Source organism: Capra hircus, chromosome 5 (assembly GCF_001704415.2).
Source record: "Capra hircus breed San Clemente chromosome 5, ASM170441v1, whole genome shotgun sequence".
Lineage (NCBI taxonomy): Eukaryota > Metazoa > Chordata > Mammalia > Artiodactyla > Bovidae > Capra > Capra hircus.
In genome coordinates, this window is record NC_030812.1 from 17,709,609 (window position 1) to 17,722,098 (window position 12,490).

Consider the following 12,490-nt stretch of genomic DNA (forward strand, 5'->3'; position numbering starts at 1 on the left):
CACCTATTGCAAAAGCCTGGCTTGGAGAATTTTGAGCATTACTTTACTAGTGTGTGAGATGAGTGCAACTGTGCGGTAGTTTGAGCATTCTTTGGCATTGCCTTTCTTTGGGATTGGAATGGAAACTGACCTTTTTCTGTGGCCACTGCTGACTTTTCCAAATTTGCTGACATATTGAGGATCCTCCAAACCCACATGTTCTGTGATGGCAGGTGGATTGTTTACCACTAAGCCACCATTCGTCACCTTTAGGTGGCATCAATCTACACTTTTTTCACTGCAAAAACTATATATTAATAGTTTACTTTTACATTACTTCTGAACTACCTAATGAAATAGATACATCAAGAATGGGAATTCAGGATTTCACTGGAGACCCAGAGGTTAAGACTGCATGCTTCCAATGCAGGGGTCGTGTGTTTGATCCCTGGTAGGGGAACCAAAATCCCACATGTCCCGTGGCACAGCCAAAGAAAAAAAGAATCGGAATGTTTTTTCCTATATATCAGTCTATGATGAATTCTTTTTAAATATCAAAATTACCTCATAATCAATGTCATACTTGTATTTATGACAATCTATTTCCAAGAGAACAATGGACAAAATAAGATTATCAGGACATGATACAACATTGACCTTATAAAGGACACAAAAAGCTTCTGGACATCAGGGATGGGACAACTAATACATATATACACCAAATTTTTTACTAAGTCAGTGACAGTGGAGGCATAAAAAGGAAACATACTATTTTCTTAAGGAAATATAAATTTATCTGCAAAAATGTAATTTTTTCCTCAAACTAAACTTAAGTGAACATTGAATTATTTTATAAGTAACAAGTATAACAGAAGAGGTAATAATAAACCATGCTTGTATAAAAGATGACACATTATGATTTAACATATGAACTGATTTACAAAATGGTGACATTAACACTCTTTAAGAACCTCTATATTACATAAAGTGACGTATGCCTGAAAATAAAAAATTTGATTATTATTGAATATATCATTAAAGATTAATTTCCAAGTCTACCACTAATATAAATACAAATTTCTTTTTTCCCAAATTATGACAAATAAGAAAATCAGTTGATTTTGAATGCCTAATATTTTCCTATCAGTATTCAGGCCAAATCATCAACTTTATGTAAAGAATTCTTAACATCTGCAGAAAAAGATATCTCCATATATAAAAAATTAATGTCTAGGTCATATTCATTCACTAGAAATACCTGATCCATTTAAAGACATGATGACAACAACAGCTATGATATAAAACCTTAGAAATACATATAGATCAATTTCTACAAATACATAAAACACAAAACTTGGCATCATTACTAAAAATGATAAAAAGTATAAACAGGCAGTGTTTTTTGGTAACTTGAACAGTTAAGAGTCAATGGAAAAATGTGCCTCACTTGTTCATTAACTTTCTTTTCTTTCTCCAACTCTTTTTCCATGTCCTCCAATTCTCTATCTTTTTGTTCCAATTGCTTTTCAAGTTGGCGAATTTCATCACGTAAAAACCGAGTGTCACGTCCACCTGCAGAGTGCTGTGCCATCTGAAAGCAAGAAACCGAAAGTATAAATTAATTCCATTACATTTGGAGATTCAAATGAATCAACAGCAAACAAATAATTATTTCGACTTTTAAATTTTATTATAATCAGCACCAAGTGTTTAAAATCAAGCTGCTGAAGAACCATTTTTATTGAGCTTATTTAGGCTTTAGCTCACAGACAACCCTTTAAGCTCTTCCTAAGCCACCCAGAGCTACAAAGAATTGAGTGTCAATCACTCAGATCCTGTTATAGCCGAGCCACAGGCATCAGGGTAAACTACAAAGGCATATAATGGTCTATGCAATGAACTATTTAGGCTTTCCCTGAGTATCAGAGCTCTGAAACAACACCAGAATCCACCTGAGCCTCCACGCTAGTCACTGACCCATGGAGCTTTTAAGCAGCCCTTCCCCTCATATCACTGACTCATATTTACACCAGTGCTATCTAAGAGAACTTCCTAGGATAATGGAAATGTTCTCTGCACTGCCACTATATACATGTTTCTACTGAGCACTTGAAATGCAACTAGTGCAGCTAAACAAATGAATCCTTAATTTAAGTTGTAATTAATTAACTCAGTAATTAATTTAAATGCTAACAGCCACACATGGCTAGTGCTATCATATTAGACATCCAGACTTAGATTACCTTTAAAATCTTGCAGCAGACTAAATACATTTTCTTCATATTCCAGTTCCTTTGGGTCATGGTCGAAAACCAAAAATCCTCTGGTCCTCTAATCTGTCTCTAAGTCATCTCCCTGCCATTCAGTTCCTTTATTCTTCCATGTTAACCAAGTTTTTCATACTCTTTACCTCCCTAAAAAAGCTTCCCATTATGCTCTCAAAGAAAATCTTCTTCCAAGATAAACTAGTATTTTATTTCCCCAGCCTTTCCACTGACTTATCCTTTCTACCTCCTTGCTTTAGCTATAGTTTGGCTCTTATCTTTTAGTACACTACTTTATTTGGAACTTTTTCAGATTGGAAATGCTTATTCTTTCACATCTCATATACCTAGGGGTTAAGAAAAGGTGTTGATTTATGCCAAACTATAATTTCTAGGCTATCATTCCTGCGCCATCCTGTAAAAACTCCTCCTGCTGCTTTGATTCTCACATGATAGCCAGCTTTCTTATCACTACCTATTCATGGTAGTAGCAAACTACCAACTTCTCAGTCAATCCTTCACAAAATCCACTGAGAAATTTTGGCACATGGCTCACAGTCTTCCATCAAAAGTCCCCAAGCAATTGCTACACATATGTAACTCTCATTCTGGACTTTCTCTTTTAAAACTCTCTTCTTGTCTGCATTATAGTCTCACACTCCCATCCCCACACCAGGACCTTGTCCAAGCAGAAACATTCTTCAATTATTCACAAAACATCTGCCCTTTTACCTCACAAGACCCTTTAATGCCTTGACTCCTCTTCTCCTTAATCTCTCCCTAACATCCCAATCTTGATTTCCTTGCCTATTTAGCTTTTTATAATCACCGCTTCAACCAATATCTCCACCTGCCCTATTCTTCTATTCTGTAGCAGTTGCCCTGCTAAACACTAGCACAGACTTGATCTGACTCCGTTAACTCACTTGTGCTTGTGCTTAGTTGCGTCTGACTCTTCATGACCCTTTGGACTATAGCCCACCAGGCTCCTCAGTTCATGGGATTTTCCTGGCAAGAATACCAAAGTGGGCTGTAGCCCACTTTTTCTGGCCGGGAAAATACCATGAACTGAGGATCAAACCCGCATCTCCTACATCTCCTGCATTGCAGGCAGATTCCTTACCCACTGAGCCATTGGGGAAGCTCTCATAATTCAATTAACAAGTACTTATTAAGAATGACTGGTAATTCCCTAGAAGCTGGATATACAATAAAGAATAAAAAATAAAACCATCTGAATCCATAGAGATAATATGTGAAAGAACCAAGATCTGAACATTCCAGATCCTGAAATCTCCAGTTCATTCTCCATATATTTTAGGTTTTATCCGACTTCCTTAAAGTTTGACTACACATCTTCCACTCTTAGCAGATGACCTCTTCATCCTCTCAAATTCCAGGCACTAAACCTACCAACATGAAAAGCTTCTGTAAACATCCATTCTTCCTTCCTTCCAAGTGCAAAGGAAAAAGGGTCCTTCCTCCTTATAAAGACTAATCCATTTGTATCACATTCTTTCCAATAATCTCCATAATTTCAATGTATTCATTTATGTTCACATTTTGGCTCTTGGCTTTTTCAAAAAGCTTCTCTTCTCCTATCTTTCTGTCACTCAAATTTCCTCAAATTCCAACATGCCTCACTACACCTCAGTAATAGTAATCTCTCTGTATATTTCTCTAGACTGTAAGCTCCATGAGGTTACTCAACATTTTTATTTTGTTCACAATTGGACATACAATCCTTAATAGAATTTAAGGTACATAAATAGGCATGTAAAATATATACTGAACAAATAATAATAAACACAGTATCATTTCAGTGATTTTCCAGCCAAATATAATGAAAAAATCTGAAAATAATAATTGAAAATGATAATATTTATGACAATTATACCCTAAGGAATACAAAAGAACATACCTCTAGTTCATTTTCCAGTTTCATTACTTTAGTTTTTAATTGATTTTCTATTAAAAAAGATAAATGTTTGAATTGGTTAGGTCTCAAAAGAAACTTTTAAATAAATTTCAACAAAATAATAAAATTAATTTTTAAAGTCTATCATATTTAAAATAAGGTAACGCAAGAGAAAGTAACTATTTCATACATTTTCCATGAAACAGGAGTTCTAAAAAAACCTTTCAAAATAACTATACACATTTTATAAACTCTATATTAAAGCTGATTCTCTATTGCTTAGTGAATAAATGGAAGCCACTCTTTAACACCACAGTAATCCTTTCTCTAAGGCACTTACCAAATTTTGCTTGTTCTTCACCAGCTTTTTCAACTTCTTCCAAAGCTAGCTCTACTTCTTGAGCTTTCATCTAAACATTAAAAAAAGTTATTTCAGTATGCCTTTACATCAGAATATAAGCACTAAATATAAGAATTTAGTTTTATTTACTGTCCTACTACTTAGGGCCTGCAGTGCCTGGCACAAGGAGACATTCTGCAAGTATTTGCTGAATGAATAGGTGAATTTCTTACCTAAGGCTATAATTTCTAGATTTCCAGAAGTTTGAAACATCTTTGATTCCTCTTTTTCCTTCAAGTCTGAAATCAAGCTTTGCAACTTTCCCTTTGTAATGTTTTAAGCTATCTCTTTTTTCTATTTTAATTTTCATTACTCTAGCCCATAATTTTATGTCTAACTTCTTACATAATGTTATGTCTAAACTGCTTCAATTCTCTTTAATGTGTTGTTTAATATAACTAATTTAACCTTCTGAAGGCAACTGTATAGCTCAAAAACCTTTAACGGCTTCTAACTGTTGAGCGTAAGATATGCCTTTAAGGCCCTGGACAGCTTATTCCAAACTATACCCAACATCTGTTTCTTCTACAACCTGCTGTAAACTTTCTGCACTTGTCTCCTCAAATGTAAAGAATATGCATATTTCCTATCCCCAGTTTTTATTTACGGTAACTTTCAGCTCTAGAGGGCTTCCCTTGTGGCTCAGCTGGTAAAGAATCCACCTGCAATGCAGGAGACCTGGGTTCAATCCCTGGGTTGGGAAGATTCCCTGGAGAAGGGAAAAGCAACCCACTCCAGTATTCTGGCCTGGAGAATCCCATGAACTGTATAGTCCATGGGGTTGCAAAGATTCAGACAGGACCGAGTGACTTTCACCTTCACTTTTCACTTTCAGCTCTAGAGGGCTTCCCAGATGGCACTAACCTGCCTGCCAATGTAGGAGGCATGAAAGATATGAGTCGGGAAGATCCCTTGGAGGAGATCAGGGCAACCCACTCCAGTATTCTTGCCTGGAGAATCCCATGCACAGAGGAGCCTGGCAGGCTACAGTCCAGAGGATTACAAAAGGAGCCTGGCAGACTACAGTCCACAGGGTTACAAAGAGTCGGACATGACTAAAGTGACTTAGCACGTATGCATACCAGCACTAGAAGCTCGTTAACACTTTACCACTGCCTCCACTTACCTAAAACTACTCAACAGTCTTTGACCTTTATAAGGTATGAAAGTGAGTGATCATCGATCAGTCGTGTCTGACTCTTTGCGACTCCATGGACTATATAGCCCACGGGATTCTCCAGGCCAGAATACTGGAGTGGGTAGCCGTTCCCTTTTCCAGGGGATCTTCCCAACCCAGGGATTGAACCCAGGTCTTCTGCATTACAGGCAGATTCTTTACCTGCTGAGCCAAAGCAAAGCTCTTAAAACGTATCATTTCAGTTCAGTGGGTCAGTTGTGTCCGACTCTTTGCAACCCCATGAATCACAGCATGCCAGGCCTCCCTGTCCATCACCAACTCCCAGAGTTTACCCAAATTCATGTCCATTGAGTCGGTGATGCCATCCAGCCATCTCATCTCCTGTCGTCCCATTCTCCTCCTGCCCCCAATTCCTCCCAGCATGTAAAAGGTATTCTCACATCTAAATCTCTTCCTAACAAATCCCTGCAGCGGTTGGCTACTCTAACAAATTATAACATAATTAACATAAAACAGGCTTCCCTGATAGCTCAGTTGATAAAGAATTTGCCTGCAATGCAGGAAACCCTGGTTCAATTCCTGGGTTGGGAAGATCCGCTGGAAAAGGGATAGGCTACCCACTCCAGTATTCTAGGGCTTCCCTTGTGGCTCAGCTGGTAAAGAACTGCCTACCATGAGGGAGACCTGGGTTCAATCCCTGGGTTGGGAAGATTCCCTGGAGAAGGGAAAGGCTACTCATTCTAGTTTTCTGGCCTGGAGAATTCCATAGACTATATAGTCCATGGGGTCACAAAGACTCAGACACAACTGAGCAACTTTCACTCACTAATGTAAGACATCCCTATGCTTTTTAAAACACAACTGTTCTGTTTCCCCTACACATTCTTTTAGGAACTTTAGCTGTCATTTAGATTTTACAAAGTGCTTTAGAGATTAACTTATCTAAGAAGAGATTCTTAAGCTTTCTCTAATAGTCAAAGCTACTATTAAAGTACTGCATACAAACCTTCATTAATGATTGAGTAATTCTAAAAAGGTGTATCATATTTTCTTGACTTTCACTTTTTAGCTCATTTACTTCCACCTAAGTAAGAGAAAAGCAACAATTTCATATTTTATAATCCTTAAACAAAATATAAGAATTCTTTCAGCTGTTACCATTCAGTGATTTCAGGGACAATTTAATCATAGTTGTATACATGTATCTATGCTTTATCAATTAAGTACCTTGGATAAGGAAATTAATAAATTATCTGCCAATTCTTCTTGACGAGGCAGCTCATCTGGGTCAACCTTTCTTATTTCTTTCCAGTTTATATTAGGTGGCATCTTGAATTCTTTCACTGTGCTTTACCTTCTGTAACAAAACAAGTGGGTATTAGCATTTACAAGGTAAGTAGCATTACTGTCTTTACAGTAATTTAAAGTTGTTACAGATCACATTGTTACAACTCTCTACGGAGTTTGCAAAAAGTTATTGCTTCTCAATTGTGTAACAGATATGTCGATTAAATAGCCTGTATGAAAAGTACAGCAGTTGCAAAAAATCATCAGATATTTTATAGGTCAAATAATTACGAAGGCTTCCATGCTTAAACTAATCTAAGTCAGAACTAAGATTCTGAGTCTCGCTCCTCCACGACCCCTTACCACCTCGAACACCTAATGGTGCCAAGCGCGGGGGTGCTTGAAAGGCTGAAATTGAGCCCCGATTCGGAGAAACAAAAACTAGGATTTAAGGAAAAAAAAAAAGTGAGGAAATATACGACTGAAACGAGTGCAGTTGGGCCTGGGAAATCAGGGCTGCAGCGAAAGTCAAGCAAACAGATTGCGGACAGGAAGCTAAGGAACGGGGAAACTGAGCTGTTGTCTACCTGGGCCCCGAAGGTTAAAGAACCTGTGTGGGAAGAGACTCGGTTTGCGCTCACCAGGATCCACCTACCTACACCAAACCTGGCAACCAGCGGCGGCCGCTCAGCTACCGTACCCACTCGGCCCGGCCCAGCCGCCAAACCTGACCGCTCTCCAGCGCCCTTCCTATCGGACACTGGATCCCGCCAACTGGTCCGGAGCGAGTAATAGCGACAGCGGCTGCTAGGCGACACCATTCCCCACCCCGCCGAGGCCGCAACAAGAGCCCGGATGCTAGCGATGCCTACATTTCACGACCGTGGGTGATGCTTTACGTTCAGATTCCCGCGCGAGTTCCCTGCACTGTGTGTTATGGACGAAGTGACGGCGTGAGGTGAGGACTCCAAATCCCAAAATGCAGTTCTGCTTGGAGGCCGGGACTTTTGGGACGATGAAGTCTCTGAGAAGTGAAGGTAGGCCGTTCCCGGCGTGCAGTGCGGGAGGCTGCGGCGGCACCGGGGTGCGGGGGGACCGCCCGGAGGCGGGAGGCGCTGCGGCCGAGGCGTGTCTGCGCTGGTGACCTGAAAGAGGCCGAACATGACTGTGCCTTCGGTGGCGTCGCTCGCCGGGCCGCTCTTCCCGAGGTTTCTCTAAGTCAACCCCGGGTGGAACTGCTCCCAGGTGAGGTCGGGCTATTGGTTAGTGGCGGGGAGGAGTTAACGGGAGCGGTCCCGGGTGAGAGAAGCTCCTGCCTTTGGGGCCGAGGGGCCCGGCCAGAGTCTGAAGAGGTGGGAAGACGCCGCCCTCTCCTTGGGCGTTTGCTGGCGACGCCCTGGGTGGTGCCCTCTGTAAAAAGGCAGAAGTCTTAGCTTCTTCGATTTCATAGTCTGTCTCTGTACAGTGGAGTGGGGGCCGCGAGCTTGGCAGGGGGCGGAGTGAGAATTTGGGGAGAGGACACCGCATCCCTCGACCTCCGCCGCCTTACCTGTAGCCCCATTATCTTCGCGGGTTGACGGACTAGAAGATTGAGCGAAGGTTCCAGAGAGGAGAGGTTAGAACTTGCCCAGGCCGCTGCTAGGAGGTAGAAAGGGAAGGCTGCTCTGTACTCACCAGCCCTGTTGCTGTCACTTGCTTGGTGACCAAGGGTGGTTTTCCCTGACAACTGCCTTCTTAAACGCTTGCAGCTTTTCTTTGTGCAAGTTTTGCTCATCGGGCTGCTCTCAACCATTCTGGAATGTGATACACCGCTAGGAAAACTTTCTTAAGTTGTAGACTTGAAAGCTAAATATATTTTCAACTGTTTGGACCAGTGCATCCATCTTTTTAAAATTTGAAGCACTTTCTTTATTTGCTAACTATAATTGATACCTGTTTACTTTTGAAAATAATTTCTTTCCAAACCGTTCAGTGGAAAATAACATAATTTTGTGATCCATTTAGAGACATTCATCGGATTTGTAGAATGGTGATCATTTTGTCTGGTCCTTTACTAGAAGATGGTATACCAAACACTGTTCATTAACCCTTTTTTGACTATGCCGTATGTCCCCATAAATTATCTTATAAATGAAAGTTGGTGCCTGTTGACAGATCTGTTCTTTGTTTCTGTCAGTTTGCTTTTTTTAGATCCCACATATAAAGGAGATCACAGTTGTTTTTCTTTCTCTCTCTGACGTTTCACTTAGCATAATGCCATCATGTTCCATCCATGTTGTCATGAGGTCATAAATGGAAAGATTTCTTTTTGTGTGTGTCTGATTCATATTGCCTTGTGCGTCCATACTATTCATACATGTTCTTCATCCTTTCATCCATGCATTTATGCTTAGGTTGTTTCCATGGGTTGGCTATTATAAGTAACGCTGAATGAATATCTCTTCAAAAGAGTGATTTAGTTTTCTTCAAATATATACCCAGAAGTGGAACTGCTGGATAGTATGGTAGTTCTGTTTTTAAGTTTTTGAGAAACCTGTATCATTGTTTTCTATGATGGTTTCATCAGTTCGCACTCCCACCAGCCATACATAAGTGTTCCCTTTTCTCTACATTTTTGCCACCAATACTTATCTCTTGTCTTTTTGATGATACTCATTCTTACCAGGTGTGAAGTAATTGATAACTCTGATTGTAGTTTTGATTGGCATTTCCCTGACTTTGCGTGATTATGAGCACTTTTTCATATACCTGTTGGCCATTATATGTCTTTGGAAGAAGTTCCTGTGCCATTTTTGAATCAGGTTTTGGTTTTTTGTGATTGAGTTGTATGAGTTTTTATTTTGAATATTAACCTGTTTACATATCTATTTTTGCAAATATATTCTCCCATTCCATGGATTTCCTTTGTTATCTGAAAATGTTTTAATTTGACATAGGACCATTTATTTGTTTTTGTTTTGTTTTTGTTGTGCTTTGGTTCCAAATCCAAAAAGTCATTTCCAGGACAAATGTCAAGGAGCTTATCCCCTATTTCTACTGGAAGGATTACAGTTGTCGATTGTATGTTGAATTCTTTAATCCATTTTGAGTTGATTTTTGTGAGTCAAGTAAAACGGGTTAGTTTTGTTCTTTTGCTTGTGGTTTTATTTTCTCAAAACCATTTATTAAAGAGACTATTCCTTCCCCATTGTATATTCTTGATTCTTTTGTTTATTTCTGGCCTCCTGAGTCTGTTCTATTAATCTGTGTCTTTGTTTTTATGCTAGTTGCAAACTGTTTTGATTACCATAGCTTATTCATTATTTCATTTAATCTTCATAATAACTCAGTGAAATAGTTGCTTATATTGTTCTCATTTTCCAACTAAGTTAAGAAACCAAGGCTTGGAGAGTTTTAAGAACTCTGCTCAGACTTGAATAGTATGATTGCACACAAATCTTTCTGGTTAAAGGATATGTTTGTAACTGATACATGGCTTTCTCTTGCATGCTGGAGACCAATACTTGTAATGTGCTTATTCCTCTGTCTTGCTGTCTATATTAAAATATGTATTCTGATTACATAACTTTGTTTACTCAAGAATTTGAATTAAATATTCTTCATGTTCAGTGTTTTCAATTCATAATTTAGCAGGGGGAGGCAGAGAGGAAAGCTAGTGTTTCTGGAGCACGTATGTCATTTACTCTGCTTCAAACTATATACTTGCTTTTATAGTAGTAATCTGTTATTTTTGCTGCAGCACCTTATTTTTGTTCTTGTTTTTTCATTCATTACAACTGTTATTTTCTATTTATTATTTTTGTTCTGTCTGTTTTAGTCTTTTCTGCCTTTACCTTTCCTCACTTTCTTATTCACATTTAAGGTACCTGGCCTAATAGTAAGTTTTATTCTCATTTTTCAAAACTGAATGAGTACAGGTTCAGAGAACCTAAGTAATTTTGTAATAATTAATGAAACTAAAGTTGCAACCCACATCTCAATTGCAGTACTGATTAAATGCAAAATCTCGCTTTAATTTTATAACTTTGTTATTGTTTTTCAGTCTCTTAAGTCATGTCTGACTCTTTGTGACCCCATGAACTACAGCATGCCTGGCTTCTCCGTCCTTCACTATTTCCCAGAGTTTACGCAAACTCATGTCCATTGAGTTGATGATGCCATCCAACCGTCGTATCTGTCACTTCCTTCTCCTCCCGCCCTCAGTCTTTCCCAGCATCAGGGTCTTTTCCAGCAAGTCAGCTCTTCATATCAGGTGGCCAAAGTATTGGAGCTTCACCTTTAGCATCAATCTTGCCATGAATAATCAGGGTTGGTTTCCTTTAGGATTGACTGATTTGATCTTCTTGTTCTCGAAGGGACTCTCAAAGAGTCTTCTTCAGCACCACAGTTAGAAAGCATCAAATCTTCGATCCTCAGCCTTCTTTATGGTCCAGCTCTCACATCTGTACATGACTACTGGAAAGATCATAGCTTTGACTCTTCGGACCTTTGTAGGCAAAGTGATGTCTCTACTTTTTAATACACTTTACTCATTCTAACAGTATTTTAGGGCTTATTCACTCTGCTAGACACTGGGGATGCAGTAGGAAATGAGTTAACTAAGGTCTAGGCTCTAATGCACTGTAGTATGTTTGTACCTAACTGTGGACAAAGAAATTTAACTCAGGTTCTAGTTCAGTCACTCCCTATGTATAATTTTGAGGAAAATCCCTAAAACCCACTATTTTTTTTCTTATAGTTTTCTAAATCACTCAATTTTCACCAAGAGAAGGAAATTATCTGACAGTTTAATAAATGGCTTTACTATAGGAGCGCTTGCCTAAATCTGCCTTGTTTCATCTCTTTGGTTTTATGAGCAGTTTTATCTTCCCAGAATCACTTCACAAGAAAGACTTGCCTTTTATAATTGCTACTTCTGTTCTCTGTACCAGCCAACCTACATTCTAGATGTAATTTCCATCCCTTTTATGCTGCCTTATCAAGAAAAGGAATAGTAACTTACTGTTCCAGCTTCTAACGTAAAGCATGGTGTTGAAAAATTTAGTCTCTACTGTGTACAGAAAATGTTTTGTTTTGCCTTGCATTCATGGAGAGGACTCAGTGTGCAGCAAGCAAACACTTGTCTTCTCTCAACATGAAGAGACTGGAAAGATTAGTAGGAGTCAGTGTGAATACAGACCATGCAAGCCAAAGGTTTACTTTTGAAGAAGATATAATCATGAAATTACTGAGCTGAGATGTTCCTCTCCAGGCTAAATACTCCCAGATTTCATATAATATAAATATGTCATAAAATAGTCCTATAGATTTCTTTTTTCCATGATTGTGTTGTCGGGGTATGGAAGAGTGAGCACTCAGTACAATTTTAAAGGAATTACATTGTCTTCTATGTTCTTACTGTGCTTATGAGGGGTCAGTTGCGTTTGTATTCTTTGGATATAGTGACACCGCATTTGGTAAGCCAATTAGTCTTTCCATCCACTCACACTGTGTATCTGTGTGAA

The 12,490-nt window shown here is 39.0% G+C and overlaps 2 protein-coding genes across 10 annotated transcripts in view; one reads left to right on the top strand and one right to left on the bottom strand.

Moving 5' to 3' along the window:
- The window catches only part of CEP290 (centrosomal protein 290), a 94,111-nt gene extending 86,276 nt beyond the window's left edge, over positions 1-7,835 (bottom strand). For 5 of the 6 annotated variants that reach the window (XM_013963717.2, XM_013963718.2, XM_018047607.1 and 2 more), the window contains exons 1-6: positions 7,642-7,835; positions 6,927-7,056; positions 6,706-6,783; positions 4,502-4,571; positions 4,165-4,211; positions 1,427-1,570 (exon numbers count right to left, since the gene is read on the bottom strand). In XM_013963717.2, the coding sequence (XP_013819171.2) occupies positions 1,427-1,570; positions 4,165-4,211; positions 4,502-4,571; positions 6,706-6,783; positions 6,927-7,028 (441 nt within the window). In that variant the 5' untranslated portion in view covers positions 7,029-7,056; positions 7,642-7,835. Of the gene's footprint in view, positions 1-1,426; positions 1,571-4,164; positions 4,212-4,501; positions 4,572-6,705; positions 6,784-6,926; positions 7,057-7,641 lie in introns of those variants that run through there. The other variant, XM_013963719.2, reaches the window with a different exon arrangement.
- Positions 7,925-12,490, top strand: part of TMTC3 (transmembrane and tetratricopeptide repeat containing 3) — a 48,530-nt gene continuing 43,964 nt past the window's right edge. For 3 of the 4 annotated variants that reach the window (XM_005679788.3, XM_013963721.2, XM_013963720.2), the window contains exon 1: positions 8,034-8,231. The gene's annotated coding sequence lies outside the window, so the exon portion shown is untranslated. The other variant, XM_005679790.3, reaches the window with a different exon arrangement.